The following is a 20,000-nucleotide window of genomic DNA, read 5'->3' on the forward strand; positions in this document are numbered from 1 at the left end:
AACATATATTGGTGTCAAAAATACAACACCTCCATTAAAATTTAAATAAACTAACTAACCAGAAAGAGGTCAAAATTTTTGGTTGAAGATGAATTCTATTTAGTGATGAAATATCGATGCAATTTTCTTTCAAGGTATAAAAGTAGAATTATAAATTACAGAGGAGACTTTTTAACAGCATTTTTTTATTAAAATTTATTTTCTTGTCAGTTTTAGTATCGATTATGCTTTGGTTTTCTAATAGTAAAGTAGGAGAACTACTGATCTGTGAAAATAAATCATAATGCAATTGTAAAAGTATATGAAGTATTCAATTTTCCATAATCTTGAAACTAGTGCAGTATTCTAATTATTATTTCTACAGTAACACCTAATAATGTGTAATACCTAACGTCTAATAGTGTGATAAGTCATGTTATACATGCGGAAAACTTCTAACTACTTTGTAAGGATAATACAATAATAAATGGAATATTGCGTTTTTGAAATATTTTAATAGAAGAGTATGAAAAGTCACGTTATACGCGAGAACAACTTCTAACCACTTTGTAAGGATAATACAATAAGAAGTAGAATATTGTCTTAATGGATTATTTTAATAGATTAATTAACCCGTGTCCTACATTTCTTTTCTACGGTTTTGAAACCATGCTATTAATAAATTGTTAGCATTAGTTTTGTTCTCATGGTTTTTTAACGATACTAGTTGTAAACGGTTTCAAGCATGTAAAGGTAAAAAATGTTTTTTAATCTAAACTTGACGGTTAATTAGATGGACAGATAGCTGCCAGTTATTTTAGAATAAAAATTCTAAGATTGTAAAGTATATTCCATAACAGCTCTATTTAGAAATCTGTTATGTTATAACATATCACTTACTTATTCCTAACTAATAAATATTTGAAAAAAAGTACATGTACCACATTTAAACAAGCATGAAAGCAAAAATTAATAAAATACTTATACATCTGCAAATTCTCTCCTTGTGAGGTAAGGGAAAGTCAATAGGAATGCAATAATTGGCCAATTTTAATGCATCCAAAACACACTTGAACATGCACTCCTGTAACATAAACAAAACAGACTTGCATTATCATTTGTTTATGGCATTATTGTTATTTGAAAGTATTTATAACAATTTCTAGTTTCTTTTAACTTACGGCAAAGCTAACTACAGTCCATGACCAAATTATTAGACATACTATAAGAATCTATGTAAAATCTTAACTATCATGTGATACTATACAGATTTATTGCTTTTACACGATTGAAACCGGTTTGTACTTGTTTACGTTCGTGTATCAATTTGTGAAATTAGAGGATATATAATATAAATTCGACAATTGGATAAATTAGACGACATATTATATAAATATAGAACATTTATTATACCAGGTATTACATTAGAATAATTATAATAATTAGATCAAATTATTAGACGCACTGTAGTGTTTTACTAATTGCATGTTTTGCACGAGTTTATAGGCAATACTTTTATATTTTAACATACATGTAGTGGATTTTTATAAAGAAGAATTTTTATATACTTCCAATTTGCATTTATTTTCAACGTATCGCATTACAATGTTAACCAATTAATACACGAATATAAACAAGTGTAAACCTCTTTTATCCGCGTAATAACACTAAAGTTGTAAAGTATTGCCTGATAATTAAGATTTTACATAGAATCTTACAGCGCATCTAATAATTTGGCCAAAGACTGTAACTATATCGGTTTTAAGTTAAATTTTTTTAAAGGCTAGTTATCATTTTTCAATGTTATTTATTATATTATAGTTAAAAGATTACGAAAGTTCAGATGGCAAAAATGGGCTCTAGTAAAATGAAAATAAAGTCTCATCTCATTTAGTAATCCAGTCAGAGCAGTCGTTGGGAAAGATAGTTCAAAGTTGCAATGAGACAATAATTTTTGAATCGATGACAGCCTGCTCACGTCAGGGAAGACTTTCCTTCAGTTTTTGATTGGTGGCCATTGGAATTGACTTCCAGGCTTCGATCGAAACTGAAGTGAGTGCACGCAGTGAGGATGGTTGATTTGGGTGGCTGCGCAATCTGCATTCCAGTTCCAGAAGATCTGAGAGGGCCAGTCCAGTTTTTGAACACTTATTTCGTCAAACCACATCTGTGTAAACCTCGATGTGTGGAATGGAGCAGTTATTCTGCTTGAAGAGATATGAACCTTCCCCGAAGTATTGTCACTGAGTTTGAAGTGCAGCATTGTCCAGAATGTCCACATACATCTCAGAGTTCATGTTTCCAACGGACTTAGCCCAAACCTTAAGAAACACCTCTAAAACATTAAGCTTCCACCACTGTAACAAACGGGCGTCCGGATACTTTTGGCAAGATAGTGTATTACTGTTGTATCCAAGTGGAGTCGTAGAGCGACCTCGTGACTTCTATAGTTACAGTGGTCTGTGGTAAGACGATATCTTCCACAAACAGTATGCCCTGGTACCACAAGGAAATTGTACATTTTCAATTGTACCCATAAGATTAGATCGAACAGATTATTAAGTAAATCATGGTAACCGAGTTTGGAAACCGTCAGAAATAAAAAAAATAGTGCGTGGAGTCCCTCCGCGCGGAAGAAGTTAAACTTCGCAACCTGCGACGTTAATTGTAGAGGAATCAGCAGTCGTAGAAGGATCACTAAGTCTATTCAACGACTCTTTTTCCTGCTCCACTCGCTTCCGTGCTCAGTAATAACGGTAATATTGTGTATTTTTCCCTCGTGAACCTCTTGAACCAGTGGAAGTGCTTGTGGTTGCCTCATCGTCTCGCCCTGGAAAATGTATTTGTATTAATAATGTATGTGAATGCGTCATAATGTAATTTCAGAAGAGAAACAATCAATTGATATTCACAAGAGACGTACCGTGACATAACCTTAAATCCGTCGCATTGTCCGTGGGATTGTTTTCACTCATTTTTTGCAATTGTTATCCACTAAATTTGAAAATAAAAAATACTACCCTATTAAATTATATGTGTATCAAAACAAACTAAAAAACATATTTATAGAAAAAAAATACTTTTATGACTTTTATTATTTTTATGCTAGTGAGAACCAAAACAATATGGAAATGAATGAGGGAAAACTGGATCCTACCACGTGATTTCCCGGCTAATAAAAATGCAGCGTTAAACGTTTAACGCAACCTTGTTGGAAGTCGCATAAGAAGTATGACTTCAAAAAGATTGCTAACATTTCGTACAGGAGATAGTGGTTTGTTTCCGTCTCGCATGATGCTGGACATTCCATAGAAAAACTAGTAAACTGTGATAAATGGCTTGTATGTTTTTAGTTTTAAAATAGAGATAATTATATTTACATAAGGAGATTTGCATAAATCGTGCAATAATTCTGCAATAGTTTATTTCTATCCCCTTCGGATTTGTTAAACCTAGTTTGATTTCATAATGATATACAATCTCTGCTGAAGTTAACAAAGAGATAGCTATTGGAGTATTTACCCACGCTTTAAAGAGTATAGTTTCGTCTAAACTGCAATAAATGGTTTCAGATGTATGTATATATTTGTTAAACAAACTAATTTCATTAAGAAATATTTTATGCATATATTCAAAATGAATTATTCTAAAATTATGTTGTATCGTGAAATTAACTTGACTGACACTTATGTGGATCGTATCTAACTGTAATTATAAATTTTAGTGATACTGAATAACAAAAGTGATGGAGGATACTTTATACCAATTATTTTTGGTGTAGCTGTAGTTGTCGTATGCCATTAAGGCAAATTGGTGCGAATGTTCTTGTTTTCCTGTGGCGCCATCTATGGCCTAGAATACAACTTCTACCCCTCTCAAATGTCGCTCCCGTTTATGGGGCGGACCCATTCATGCATCCATTCATTCATCCACACATCTCAAATTTGATCTGAACTAGAGAACGTACCCCCAGAGGTATTGATTTATTAAGGGATCATGCAAGACTTTATGATCCGACAGATTTAACGTGCACCAGTCACTATACACGGGGAGTCTTCGGCCGGCTAGATTCAAACTCCCGTTCTCATGAACGTGAGTCCAGCATCCTACCAGCAAGGCCATCCCGGCCCTCTTAGTGAAGTGAGACACCTAAATCTATCAGTTATGTATAGCGTTCCATTATGCCACTTTGGAGTAAAGTAGTTACCACCATTTTTGTTGTTGTCGCACACTAAAACTTTTTACTGTGTACATTTATCTCCAAACTTGGATAGAAAAAATGTTATATGGTTAACCAAATTTCAGAAACTTGTTTCCATTTTCAAAATTAAAAAAAAGAGTATTATGAATATTTCATTTAAAAATTAGGGTTTAAAAATAATGTACCTGAAAATCAAGAGGACCGGTCCCATTTCTCTGCATCCATGAAGACAAATAGTCCGTGCATTTTGTGTCATAGGGAGATGGTAACAGGCTGGTTTGAATCTTCGGGAAAAAATAATCAGATAAATATATATGCATGATATATATTTTATTGAAAATAATACTCGGTCTAACACTAGCTCTGTTTCTAACGGCTAAGTGGGGATATCGACAATGTCAACTTACATCTATGGAAAGGTACCCCAACATTGAATCAATTAAACATGTCTTATATACTAGTGAACTTTGGAATTTTATTTTTGTTCTGGTAGACACACTACAGTACTTCCCCACCTGAATTTTAGCCGTGATAGAATTCGATGAATGGATACCACTAGTTGATTCACTGCTTCTTTGTGAGAAGCCGGGAGAGCTGTATTAACATCACCTTACTTTGTAAATGCTAATCGTACTTTTGAGTGCTGAGCGTGAGAACTGTATCTATTTGAGCTGGCATGACCAGCTCGTGGATCAGCGATGTCGGTCAGCTTTTTAAGTGTCTCACTACTGGCCGCTAAAATAGCTTGCATGTTGGATGGGAGTCAGTTCATCCATAATGTTTTAACAATGTTGTCTGTAATGTTTTTATGTGAATATAGAGGACTTTGTGACTCGACAGATTAAACGTGCATCGATCATCATTTACTACACAGGGAGTATTCGGCCGGCGGGGATCGAACCCGCTACCCCTTGAACATGGGCTCAGTGCCTTATCAACTAGGCTATCCCAGCCCTACTATTTACTCTGGTGTTGTCATTAGGTTAAAATGCCCAGTTCGCATTCGCTGTTTGGTATTTCCTACACTGATGCTTTCTTCAGCCAAACTTCAATAGTCCGGTATTTTAAACATTGATGTTTTCCCAATTTTACCCCAAACGAATATTGTTATAATAATTGCAAAATGCACCCGTCTTATAGCAATTTGTGTTTATAAAAATTGCTTTATTGAATGAAGAAAATAATACATTTTCCTTGATTGATAATTTAGTAACATTTTTTTAAAAGATAAAAATGCGTTCTAATGAGTCCTTATGGCATTAACCATCAAAAATGGGACCATTTTTAATAACCACCTCAAATGGGAATGCTTCAAATGATATTAAACTTGTTATTTTGAGGCAAATTACTATCTACCTCTTTTACTTACCTCTTTCTTAATGTTGTATTCATACTTATTCCCACCGTACAAAATATCTCCGGAATGGAATGGATTTACTATCTTCCTTCTGTCATGAACTGCGATTATAAGTCCTGGCTTCAAAATCGTATTCCCATAGTCTGCAACTTCGGTTAAAAGTAGCATTTCTATCTCTAAATGAAAAGAATAAGTAATATATGAATGATATCAAGACCATGCAACCGGTTTTCCAAAAACAACACTGAGACCAAAAATAACACAAATAGGTTTTCCGAAAATAACAATAACAAAAATAACTATAAAAATAAACTCACCAACTTAAAGCATAACAAAAGTAAAAGTGAAAAAAAATTCTAAAATAAATTATCAAACAGCAGCGGTCGCCATAGCAACACCTGCAATGACGACGCATGCGCACTGTTTACTATTACTCTTGAACACAGTTGAAAAATGTGATGCATCACACCCGACTTAGGCGAGATCATGTCTTTGTATAAATGCAAAAAAAAATTTTTTTTTCCCTAGTGTAATCAACGATATATAAAATAAACTATAAAAACGGAAACAGGTAAAACTGATACATTCTATTTAGTAAATTAAAAATTTTTCTCCACAAGTTTCGAAATAAGTTTCAAAGTTTATTAAAAGCTCTTTCATGAGAATTAATTATCACCAGAATTTCCAACGATATTCTGCATTCCGAGATCAAAATTAACAGACACCTTATCTCTGTTATAGTTATCTGGCGTGCAACGGAAAACATATTATAATTTTATAGTTTTTATAGTTTTTTCATTTAGCAGGGTCATCTGTTCATGAATTTTGGTAACATAAATTCATTGTTTCCTGAATTGCTTCGTGCGCCACTGATATATTAATTATGAATTTGGTTTACGAGTAATCTGATTCGACAAATCCATAATTGGCACTTCTCATCAATACACAGTGGGCCAGAACACCATGATCTTTGGCCAAAAGTCAAAAATTTAATTTCAACTAATATATGTTTAGGCAACTTTAATATCGCCCAAATTAAGTTCATAATATTCATAATCATTCCAGACATTATAATTTACTTTTTGAACCGATAAGAGTACAATTTAGTGAAAAATATGTTAAATTTTTTTTTAAATGTAACTTTTAAATTTAAATTTCAGAAATATATGTAGGAATTTCACCTTACTGTTACATTTTTATCAAAGTAATTAGTCTGAAATTATAGTACAATTTTTCAATTTGTTGGATTAGTTAATACTCTTGACAAACTTATAGTTTATGTCTTATCATTTGACATTTTACAGCGTTTGAATGACTTTCGAAAATTAGTTCCAAAAAGTTACACGAAGTAATTAGCTAAACTTTTCTTTTGTTGTCTTTTTTGATGTTTCTTACTTCGAATAAACCTGCCCCATTTTGCCCATTTGCAAAGGTGGACTAACTATAGCGAAAAAACAGGTTTAAAAAATTATTATTGGGAGTTGAAAAAATTTAAATTCTTGGAACACCTTTCCCTTCCACGACATCCCAGAGTTCCGCGGAACACCATTTGGGAACTTCTGCTACAGAGAATACCGCCCTTGTGGTTCCATCCACCGAAATTCTTTAGGGTATTTCTAAATCACAAAATGAAAAAATGCGTTTAAAAGAAAAATTATGTTTTTTTTTTCTCCATGTTTTCGCTTCATTTTGTAATTAAGTCGCGTTATTTTGCAATATTACTTCGGAAATATAATTAACTCTTCATTTTTAATCTAAAATTACGAAAATTATTATATTTTCATTGCTATATTTAATTATTTAAACGTACTATATATGTATATTTTTTTTGCTGGCCATATTTCAGCCACCATATTGTTTTATTTGTTGGTATTTTTAGTGTAATTCAAAATTTCAAATATAAATTCAATTTACCTGCGCATGAAAACCCTAAATAACCACCAAATTTTGAAACAAATTTTATCGAAATGCTAATTTTGGCCCCGAAACTTGAATGCTGGCCCACTGTATTTCTCAACGGGCAAACAAGAACGCCGCTGACCGTAGTATCTTTTTCTTTTCGTATTTGTCACTTATTTTGTCTTTCTTTGGAATAATTAATTTTATTTTTTTGCAAGAAAGTATTCATTAAATATGCAGAGTGACCTTAATAACTCATGGCAATTAGAAATCTTAGTGAAGTGCAGTCAATTTTTTCATTTATGCTATTTTTGTACAGATCTCAGACATTTTCACGTCGCATATTTAATATTTTCAATCGTTTTCCATCTATGCAAAAGCTATTGCATAAACAGTGACACTTAAATTTGATTAATTGAAAGTCATACAAATATAGCTAGTCAATATATCAAATTATAATCAGGGATAGAACCTTAATTTGCACCAAAAAATATTCAGATTACAATAAAAGTCCACAAGTTTTGAGCTATCTAAAATAGGCACCCATTCTCTAAACTCACCAGACGTTAAATGAAAAACGCAGAATGAAAAATTGACCACAGTAACTTTTGACCTAATTATCAAACCTTCACGTTCTTGGACTCAATTTTAATGGTTTGAGGGAGTAACTTCAAATATGCTAATTAATTAGAGCAGACGATATTTCAAGTTACAAAATCAGACACAAAAACGTACTTTCTCTGAATAAACAAATCTTTTTTTTTAACGAATTCAACAATCATAGTTGGCAATATGGTCCCCATAGTTCGGCCAGGAGAGTAGCCAAAGTTTGGACCCCTTAATGTTAATTTTATTTTTTGCGTATTTCTCAATATCTGGAGCACTTTTTATGTGAATCGAAACCATTTTGCACACAAGTGTAAAACTCGTTTATCCGAGGAAATTCCATTGAAAATATAACTTTCAGTGAATATTTATTATATTTTTATTATTTTATTTCAAAGTAGTAAGTAGTAGTTTTACAACATTAAAAAAAATATAATTTAACGTAAAAAAAATTCAAAATTTGAGGTAAATCGTTCGAATAGCTCCTGAGAAATTGAATTTGGAAGAAGTATTCCTTTTTAAATTCTAGTTTTCTGAAACTATTCAATCGCTTTAACTCAAATTTTGTGTTTTGCCATTTAAAGTTGCATTTTTTAAAATGATGTAAAAATTTATACACTTTACCATTCAAATGTTTTGTGGCCTATATTAAACAAAACAATGAAAAAAATATTACTGAAAGTTATAATTTGCATGGAATTATCTTTGGATAAACGAATTTCATAATTGTGAGCAAAAATTATACAATTCGCTTGAGAAGTTCTTGAGAAAAACGATTTGGATAAAAAACGAGGAAAATGAAATTAGCAGAATGGGGTCCAAACTTCAGACAGCTCTCGTACCTTAACTATTGGCTGCATATTTCCCAGATTAAGGCTTTTAAGAGGCAGAACTCAGAATTCGTCTAAAAAAGGTATATTTATTCAGTGAAAATTAAGTTTTTGCCAATGATTTCATAACTAATTAATTATCATATATAAAGTCACCCCCTGAACTACTAAGACTGATTCCTAGAGAGTGAAGATCCGATCTTTAGATCAAAAGTTGTTCAGGGTATTCCGTTTTATATTTTGCGCACTGAACAAGAAGAAATAGATACTGATTGAAAGATTGCAATTGATAAGTTGACTGACAAATTATGAGGGATTTAATCTGTTTTCCTCCTTCAAGTCTGGCGAGAATGGGAGCTTACCCAAGTCAAATTTCATGACGGTTCCATCAAATCATTTTGATGGTTCATGTTACTTTCAATGCGATTCATGATGATCCTACATCGTTTGATGGTCACCATCATCCAACATTTTCCATTATGCTTTCATGACTTTTGATATGCCAGCAAACATCCATCATTCCGTGATGGAAAATGCTACTATGAACGTTAATCATCAAGAGAAGTTTGATTTTCATGGACCAACAAACTATGATGGTTCCAGCTATGCATTTCTACGATAGTTTAATGGGATTTCTTGTTAGTTCTTAGGAATATACCATCAAAACAATTTTTCATACTGACTCATCATAAATCAGTCCAAATTCCTACAATAGGATGATGGTTGTTCATGTTCGTTCCATCATTTGATTTCTAAGAAACTATGATGGAAATTTCTGATGGTTTAACAAGAGCAAACCATCGAAACAAGTTGCTATTCTTATGTTGAACCGTCATAAATCAGTCCGATTTCCTACATTGGTTACTTATGTTCGTTGCCATCAAAAATGTAAAGGGTCATGAATCATGACCCATTACATTTTTCCTACATTCCATCATGACTCATGATAGAATTATGGATGGTTTCCATCAAGATTATGTTGATAAATCAATGGAAAACTATAGAGTTGAAATACTGAGGTAGTGAGAGTAGAATAACCCCTGACCAGTGGACAAGATGAAGTCACATGACTGCAGAGTACACTTGAGACCGCTTTTATTCCCGTTCATTCGTTTAGCATTGCGATAGTCTGAGGAAATTAACTGTCTGACTTTTTAATTCAGAAATAAGCATTTCAGAAATAAGCATGGTACAAAAGTCTTGAGTATTTTGCTGCAAGGAGAAGTTTTCTAGGAGCTGTCCGATAACTTTTTACAAGAAAGGGCGACATTTTTTTTTCACTTTTTCTATTTTAAAATTGAGTTAAAAATTTTTCCGATACTCAGTCATGCTCTGATAACCATGTTTTACTTTCTTTAATAATCAATTACGTTCGTTTTTGTTCACCTTTTTTTATATTTAACACTAGTTTTTATTGTTTCTTAAACTTATAATGTTTAAGTATCTTTCAATATATACTTTATTTTTAGCTGAAAAAGCTGCAAGCTTTGTTGGTTTCCTTGGCAAGATACTTTAGCGCCAAGGAACAGTTAAGGAAACTTTCGATTTTGTTTTAGTTCTCAGTAAATGTCGATAACATTTTTATATATTCTAAATATTATGTATGTCTTTACCTCTTGATTAGCAGAATTCAATATTTGCCTTGTTCTGAATTGTTTCCCATTAATATATACATTTAAATAAAAAAAATATGGTACATAAGAAGTTGTTTTTAAATTACATAGGAATGCTTAAAAAACAAATTATTTGTACATTCTTATCTGTTTGATGAAGGAATAAAATCTATGAAATATTTGTAGTATTTAATTTTAAAAAAGTGTATAGTAGTCTTAGTGTTATTTTTTAATAAAATTGCATAATTCTATTACTATACATAAAATGAATACAAAATTATGTACTATTTAGAAAATAAATTAAGGAATATTTATCATAATCATTAAGTATTTGTTTCTCTTCTTTTTATTTAAAAATAGTTGCTATATTGGAAATATTTTTACTAGTATATTAAAGTGTAGAATTAGTTTGAATTAGCACAACAAATTAAGAAAACATAACATAGAAATGGCTAAGTTGTATAGGAGTAAATTAGTGCAGTGTATCAGAATGTATGGAATAAACTGGAATGAATGTATGGAATAAAATGGATTGGTATGGAATAAACTGTTCAGACGGCCAATGCTAACAGCTGGTTGTGGTGCAAGGATTTAACATCCTGAACCTTTCTTGTAAAATTTCAACTGTTTAACCTTTGTATAGATTGTATAGATTTCATTTGCGGGCTGACTAAAAGATATATTTCTAAATGGGTTAACTATTTTTAAAAAAATTACATTTTTTAAGGAGGGGCATTGTAATTTTCTTTAATGTCTATAAAATGAGATTTTTTAATTACTATTTAAGTTACTGGTTTTCTGTATAAAAATCATTAAATATATTTTTACTTATAACTCATAAATAGTTGTATAAATTGCGATTTCTACCACAATAAAAGTAGGGTTTTTTAATTATAATTATTAGTTTGAATCTACATTTAGTACAAAGTAAAAATTCTTATTGTTTGCTCTTTTATTTAATTATTTTTTGTTTAAATTTCGAAAGCTTTTCTACTAGTCACTTTGTATGTACAATTCAATTTTCCTTGTAATTTATGGAATTAGATTGTACATTAAATACGATGTGAAATTTCTAATTATACTCTTTTATTATTTTCTTTTATTAGTTCAATGCTTTTAATCTTATACTTTTCTCTATTCGGCCTTGAAAATCTTTATATTAGAATAAATATTTCATTTCATATTTAGACAAATTGTTGAGTATTACGTTAAAATGTAACAGTAGTTTATTTTTGAAAATATAAATTTTAAGTGTCAAGAAAAGAAGAAGTTAAAATGCTAAATTAATAACGTTAATAATCTTAATTGTATAAATAATTTAATGTATTCAATATATAAATAAATTTCTAAGCGTAGTAAATAAAATTTATCAAAAATATGTCTTCTAACTATCCTAATATACTAAAAACGGGGGATTTTTTTTCTCGAAGCTATTTTTCCCGAAATTTAATATTACCTCTGGAGCAGTCTCTTGGTGAGCATAAATAAAAATGATAAAAGTGTTGCAACATTAACGTATCTTATACGCATTAAAAAAATTTTTCTTATTTTATTTTTAAGCATCAAACTTTTTTCAGACAATCTGTTACTTTTTACAATTTATTTTATCTTACAGTGATAAAACTTTTAAAACGTAAGGATTAAATTTATTTTTTAAACGAACTTATGTATCATTAAAAAAGAAAGGCAACATTTTCAAATTGACATTTTAAGCCCTGGTAGGTGTTAAAAAATTGTGATCTTTATATCAAAGTCATTATTATTTTTTTTTTAAAAAATAACTAAATGTTGGATTATACGGTTATTATACATATATATTGTTACATTTTTTCTTAAAAAATAGGTCTTTGTAATAAAAACATTTAAAAATTTTTTTTCGGAATACAATAATAAATATAAGTGGCGCAGAATATCGTTTCTTATTTTTATATAATGAATAAATTTTAAAGAATAGTGATAAGGGTAAAGACGAGAACTAATTAAATTTTCTAATAAAGGTAGTATTTTCATTAAAAATTATTTGTTAAAAAAAAAACTCCCTATGTTTTAAAAACCAATTTAATATTCCTAAAGAAATGTGATAAATGAAAATATTTTTTCTCTCTCTTTCAAACGCATCGGTAATATCGAAATAAAGCAGGTTAAAAATTATGCGCGCCGACATTTGTGATACTGCGACTATAGCACTCTTTCCATCACGTGACTCCCGATCTTTGCTTGGTATCTGTGGCGTGTCTTTTCGGAAGGAATGAAGACCACCCTTCGCACGAAGTCGAGCACTTTACGGTAGCACAGTTTAACGAGCACCAATACCGCACACCCTCGGTCCCTATGCAGACTGATCCAAGTGGTCACCCACCCGCACACTGACCGCAGCCAGTGATGCTTGACTTCGGTGATCTGCTGGGAACCGTGTCTTAACGATCAGTCCACTGCGTTACTTGCTTTCTCTACCTACTATCTCAGCTGTATGAGAAAAACCATCAAAATTTTGACTTGGGTATTTTTTAGCGCAAGAAATCTGTTTACTTTTATTATACCGGCTGCATATATTTGAGCAAAAGAAGTTTTCTGCCATTAAGAATATCTTTTCACTTCAGTTTTTTTATTAAATATATTTAATATCAAGTTAAAAAAGAAATGATAAAAACGTTTTTTTCCCGAGATTTGTACTTACTTGCAGACCTGAGTATATGTTTGACTCGAGCTTTTGAATTTCCAACTGCAGAATTAAAAGTGTAGCAGCTGGTGGGACGATCATCAGTTAAACCTTGCCTAGAATTAAGGGTTTCAAACGCTCTTTTTTCCGGTTTTAAGAATCTAAAAAGGAAAAAAATAAATATGTCATCATTTAAGGGTTCTCCAATAATATACTTGGTAATGTGTCTTAGATATTTGGTGCATTAGATAAATTAAAAATTTATCTAACACACGCGACAATATAAGAAATCACCTATCAAATTATCACTATAACCGTTTCTAAATTCTAAAAATATTGAGTTTTTAAATTTGAAGAAGCTAAATAAAAACAAATAAATCGGCTACCATTTAATAGCCAGTTAAAAAGATTTTTCTAATACAAATAATTTTTTGCAGTATAATTCTTCTCATACATCAAGAGGCAAGTTCTTTTGATATATATATATATATATATATATATATATATATATATATATATATATATATATATATATATATATATATATATATATATACACACACAAATATAAATATAAAACAGGAGCTGAGAAACGGAAGTTACAGATAAATCAAAAAAAGAAAGAAATGTGCAAAAATCGAAATTTTTTTCAAATTAGAACATAAAAACGAGAATGAAAACTATATTCAGCAAGAGGACGGTAATCACGAGGCGGAAAGAAATTTAGAGCATATTAAGTTTGAGAAATATGTTGACGTGGGTTTGTGGTCAGAATTGCTAAATAATGATTTTATTAATGACATCCTCTCACATGAAATGACTGACTTTCAAAATAAAGATCCGAAAAATATATATTCAGTTTCAATAAAGAAATACAAAGAACAAAACAGAGCATTTTCAAATAGGTATTTCATTAAGAAAATGAAAAATGGTCAATCACTGGAAAGATCTTGGTCATGTTATTCAACCAGGGTTGGTACTGTTCTTTGTTTGACTTGCAAACTTTTTTTTTCTAAAACCCCTTCTCAATACACAGCCGGGTTTTCTGATTGGAAACACACAGGAACTTGTTAGAAAATCATGAAAATTCTAATAAACATAAGAAATCAATGCTAGTGTGGTTGACACGAAAGGAAAATAGATCTGTCTTAGACAAACAGCTTCAGTAGCAATTAAGAAATGAAACATAATATTATCACTATGTCCTAAAACGGGTTATTGCACTGGTCAAATTTTTAAGTATTTAAGGCTTAGCATTTAGAGGTTCCGAGGAAGTATTTGGTTCTCCACAAATAGTAATTTTATGGGTGCTCTGGAGCTATTGACAGAGTTTGATCCATTCATTCGTGAACACATTGAACAACGAGAGCCGCGACCAAAACCAATAATATCGTACTTATCAAAAACAGTATATGAGGAAAGAATTGACATTATGGGCCGACAGATAATTAAACAAATTATAACAAAAATAAATAACGACGACACAAAGTACTATTCAATTGTGATGGATTCCACTCCAGATCTATCTCACAATGATCAACTTGCTATCATATTACGATATTTCTAGGGAAAATATATGAAAGATGTCATTCCTTCATTAAAATTAGTAGTCATACTGGCTTACATTTATTTAATATTCTACAAGACTTTTCAGAAACAAATGGACTACTACTGGACAATTGTAGGGGACAATCTCATGACAACACTGCTAATATGGTGGGTCACTGCAATGGTGTACAAGGACTACTAAAACAAAATAATAAATCCGCGGATTATGTACCATATGCTGCGCATTCCCTTAATCTAGTTGGTGAAGAATCTATTAAGGTTGCAACCAAAATCTTGAACTTTTTTGGAGTAGTGTAAAAAATATACGCTTTCTTTTCCACTTCGACCTGTAGGTGGGAACTGTTAAATCGCGAAACAAAACTTAAATTTACGTTAAAAAGTTTAAGCCAGATCAGATGATCTTTTAACTACGATGCTGTCAAAACTTGAAAAATAATTATGATGACATTATGAAAATTTTCGAGGAATAGAAAGTTGATTTCCGGAAAGAGGCACGAAATTTATTCAATAAAATGGCGAAACTCGATACTGCAATTTTGATTATTTTTTGGAAAAAATTATGGGGAGATATAATTTAATTAATTAAAACATACAGAGCCCTAATTTATATATTTGTGAAGGCAGCAAGCTAATTGTGCCATTAAAAGACTTCGTGAACAACATAAGGCACCAATCAGATCAAAAGCTAAAGGAGTACGAAGAGAAAGCTGAAAAAATTAAGTACTTGGGAATAGACTACAATGACATAAACAAGACACGTATTACTCCAAAATTTTTAGATGAGTCTACTGATAAATTCTCAGCATACGGAGCAGAAAAATTTAAAGGAGACACGCTAAACGATGCGTTCGATAAGCTGATTATGGATTTAAATAAAAGGATGCTTACGGGTGGAAAGGAGGATATACTTGGCGTCTATGAGATGTACAGCAAGAAATTCAAATTTTTAATGGATTTGCAAGACAAAAATATGGAAAACATAGATCCGTACGTAATACTGTTGATTATTATCCAGATGCGACGTAGACGAGCATTTAGTGAATGAGTGCATTCAGTTCTTATTTAGTTCAGTCTAAGCCAGAGTCTCACAGCTCTTGCAGTGAAATTTTTATGCTAATTTATGAAAAGAAACCTGTTGATGTTTTCCCAAATTGCTATAATATCTTAAAGATTTTTTTAACTTTGCCAATCAGTAGCTGCGAAGCGGAGCACATTTTTTTTCCAGGATGTCATATATGGGTCAATCTCACAAAAACAGTCATTTTCATGTCCCCAGTATATTTTATGCTTGTTTTACAACTTACGAAAAAAAAATTTCGGGGAAAGTGTTCTTCAGAATACAGGCTAACAAAAGAATAAAAATAAAATTATAAATTTTTATTTTTTATTTATTTTAGGTAATTAAAATTTACCAATATGTCATTCCCTTACTTGTCCCCAAAAAAGAAAAAATTGTTTCCGAGGTTAAAGAAAAAAAAATATACAAATTCATGCTTTATATTTCAGAATATTGAAATATAAAATTCAGAAAATCAATTTTAAATTTAATTTCTGATAAAAATATTAACACAGCACTATTTTAAACTTTGTCCCTAGTGCTTCGCGTCATTCCCTCACAACAATGTTCTTATCACCTGCAATCTTCTTGAAATAAAAATATTTTAATAAAAACTTCAGCAGTTAACAACTGGCATCATAGAACAAAATTGCAGTATGTTTCCATCTTCAACTTGAGTAGTTTTGCTGTGGAATAAATTTGAATGAATCAAATCTGGTGAAATTTTTTACATTTGTCATTCCCTCATGTCATTTTTTAGAGTAAAATAAAATACAACTTCATCGAGAAAGTGGATAATTGTTGCTTAATTGTATGAATATAATTGTATGTGATTGACTTCAGAAATTAATTAGGCCTAACTGTTATTTTTAAATTTTATTAAATTTGTCATTCCCTCACTTGTGTATAAAGGGAGGGAATGATGCTGAAGTGAGGGAATGATTCAAGATGAGTATATTATTACATTTTTTTTGTTCAATCGTGCCAGTAAATTTTATTTCCCAAACCTTTATAAACTATTAAATATATCAAACTAAATTATAAAAAATATTAGATATACTTAGTATGTTATCATTTTCAAACTTTAGGTAGATGTAACTTAGATAAAAACATGTATTAAAATGAAATATCATTCCCTCACTATTAGTGTCATTCCCTCACTTTTTAAATAGTGAAATTAATTAATTTATTTATTAATTAATTTTTAAAAATTAATTAATAAATTAATTTATTAAAGTAATTAACTTATTTATTAGTTTAATTAATTAATTATTAATTATTACAAATTAATTAATTACAAATAAATTAATTTAAAAATTTATTAATTTAAATATTAAATATAATTTATAGGATATATACTTTCTTTATAATGCCATTACATATTTCTATTAATATAAAACGTTTCAGAGCTTTTTATTCACTTTACTTTTTTGGTATTTTATGAACTGAAAAATGACAGTTTTCGGGAGAATGACCCATATACTTATCTACATCACTATAGAAAACAGTTTTTTTTGACAAAATGGTTATTAGGGCCCCTAAATAGTTTCAGTCCCACAAATTCACGATCCGCCCATGGTTCTCATTCCTTGTGTAAAGGAGAGACTCTACTTTTCGGTTGAATAAAATGAATCCTTATAGTTTCGACTTCAACCCTCCTAAATACAATAGCACTGTATGAAAGTTTGATGGCATATTTAAGTTCGTGATAAGACATGAAGGCTTATTTGCGAGTTGGGCTGGAATATATCAAAACATCGGGGAATTTTAACGTTGGATAGTAACTCTAAATCTTTAATTCAGTTTTATTTTGCATTTCATCTGGAAGTTCTGCTTCCCAACCTTGAGATTCCAAGTTTGCTGCACAATAAGCTTGGAAGTGACTGTCACAGAGCATAAGAATCTAAGAGGATCGAACATTTTAATCACAGTTGGAAGAATATTTCTTTTTGTCGCATTCTTCTTTGATTCTTTAATTGAATGCATATTCCAAAAAGGAGTATCTTCGTTCTTATTACCTATAAATTTCTTTTTTAACGATCTAATAATAAGAAAATTAATAATAATAATTAAGAAACTCTTTTTAGTGTTTTTTAGGGATGACGAAACTTGTGAAAGATGTAATATTTTAACAAAAATGATAGCATGTTGAGCAAATGACAAAAAATAATCTGTAAAATTTCACTTGTGAATCTGTTGATCAAGGAAATTTATTGATTGAAAAACCTGCAAATTTCATCCTTGACGACCTATTACTGTTTACTCGCATGTTTTTCTTTCGATTCTAACAATTGCAAAACGTGACTAAAACATACTTTTAGTATGGGATTGAGTTTTAGTTACATTTAGCAAAAAATATCTTCAATATTTTTTAAGGGAAGGTTATTATTTTAAGCAGGTGAGAGATGTAATAGTTCATGAAAAGGAAAGGAAGAAAAACAATGAAATGCTAAGCCAGACGACAAATAATCAGTTAAAGTTAATTTTTGAATTTGCTGACTGATGGAATTTATAGGTTGGAAAACGTACAAATATCATCTTTGATGACCTAATATTGCGTACCAGCATGTTTTCTTTTCGTTTCCAACGATTTCGAAAAGTGACTAAAACATACCTTCAGTATTAAATAACGTTTTAGCTACATACACCAAAAAATAATTAAAAGTGTATTTTTAATTTTCTTTTTAGGGATGATGATTTCTTTACGCTGGTAAGAGACGCTATATTTCAATAAAATGAAAAAGGAGGTAAAATATCAAGTTAGTGACACAAAAAAAATCTGTTGAAAATGATTTTTTTTTTGACTGATGAAATTTACAGATTTTGTGTGGAGAGAAAAGTTATAGACAATGTCAACATTCATCAATGGAAAGGTACCCCTTCATAGAATCGAGTTAACATGTCTTATATACTAGTGGATTGCAATTGTAATTTTGTGGTGGTAGACACACAACATTGAGTAACCCACAAAATTCATTTTTGACGAAGGAATACTACTTACTGGCATTCTTTTCTTTCGTTTCCAATGATTTCGAAACATGAGTAAAACATGGTCTCAGTGTGAGAAAAAGTTTCAGCTACATTCCAGACTTCTTTTGTTTCCAACTTTTCTAATACTTCAGGAGATAAACAATTCTATTTGAAAAAATATATAATCAAAAAAAGATGCATCAGATTTTAAATTTCATGAGACATATGCATGGTGTTTTCAGTAGAAATGTAAACAATAACAATCTCGAGCTGTATGCCTGCTCCAGTTCCGGTTAGAAAGTTTGCAGCTGCTTACTAAATGTTATTCTGCGAGGCGATATTTTCAAACGGATAATTTTGTTTTCAATAAAAGAAATAAATTAGATCATTTCTGAGTTCAAATCTGTCGTATTTCATAAGATACTAATGTTATTATGCAATTCTGGTGAGTTTGAAGTGAAAATTTGTTTTAGTTATTCATCAAAGATATATTGTTAAAAAGCGTGACATGATTGCTATATTTTGAATAACTTGCTTTTTTGGCAGTCTTGATTTGGCCTCTTTCCATATGTTTATTACTGCTTGTTCGTGTTGAAAGCTGTGCAGCATCATACGTTAGTGTTAGCATACTGTTCGAGGAATCAAGATTAACTTTAGTAATAAGTATTCAAATACTACATTTGGTAGAATCTTAAAACACAATGATCATGTTGTGAGCCAAATGACTTTAAAATATATTGGAAACAGTAACCCGGAAGCATAAGTAGCATACAGCTTGCAGCGCTCCCGAGTATCGAGAACACCATCCATAGATAACAATAACGCAAATACTTATTTTCGGAATTTATTGTTCCGATAATATTTTAAAATAGAAATTGCAAAACTGTACTTGGTATTTAAAAATCTACCCGAATATGGAATTTTCAATTTTTATTGCTCAGAGCTTAGAAGAAATTTGAGTCCGCTAACAGACCCTTCGCTGTATATTTTATCTTAGTAAATATTTTTTTAAAAAATAGTTATTACTCATTTAAATAAAAAGAAAAGCATTTTGAATATGTTTGGTATTTTCTTAATATAAAGTTAGGGGGTAAGTCAGCATCTTGTATTTATTTATAATATTAAAAACTAGAAATAATTTACATTTTAAAAACTAAAATTCAAAAAATAGAGGACTAATGCAATTCTAACACTAACACTTACAATAATATTAATATTCTAATAATTCTCTAGTTCTCGTTCTCAATTTGTACGCTCGTA

At 30.6% G+C, this 20,000-nt stretch overlaps 1 protein-coding gene across 1 annotated transcript; it reads right to left on the reverse strand.

Moving 5' to 3' along the window:
• Nucleotides 1-925: 925 nt before the first annotated feature.
• Nucleotides 926-19,133, reverse strand: LOC107439262 (uncharacterized). The gene is made up of 5 exons (XM_087162315.1): nt 18,772-19,133; nt 13,163-13,305; nt 5,550-5,713; nt 4,366-4,464; nt 926-1,063 (listed from the first exon to the last, which is right to left on the reverse strand). The coding sequence occupies exons 1-5, from the start codon at nt 18,819-18,821 to the stop codon at nt 926-928; spliced, it is 594 nt and encodes a 197-aa protein (XP_087018441.1). The 5' UTR covers nt 18,822-19,133.
• Between the last annotated feature and the right edge of the window lie 867 nt (nt 19,134-20,000).

Source organism: Parasteatoda tepidariorum, chromosome 4 (assembly GCF_982258835.1).
Source record: "Parasteatoda tepidariorum strain Cologne lab strain chromosome 4, Ptep-v5.0, whole genome shotgun sequence".
Lineage (NCBI taxonomy): Eukaryota > Metazoa > Arthropoda > Arachnida > Araneae > Theridiidae > Parasteatoda > Parasteatoda tepidariorum.

Excerpts from the sequence above, each read along its gene's own strand:
- LOC107439262 (XM_087162315.1), bottom strand. The coding sequence starts at position 18,821 with ATGTTTTACTCATGTTTCGAAATCATTGGAAACGAAAGAAAAGAATGC. Across the intron at positions 5,714-13,162 it reads ACATATACTCAGGTCTGCAA|AGATAGAAATGCTACTTTTA; the intron begins GTAAGTACAAAT and ends CTTTTCATTTAG. Across the intron at positions 4,465-5,549 it reads AATACAACATTAAGAAAGAG|ATTCAAACCAGCCTGTTACC; the intron begins GTAAGTAAAAGA and ends TTTTTCCCGAAG.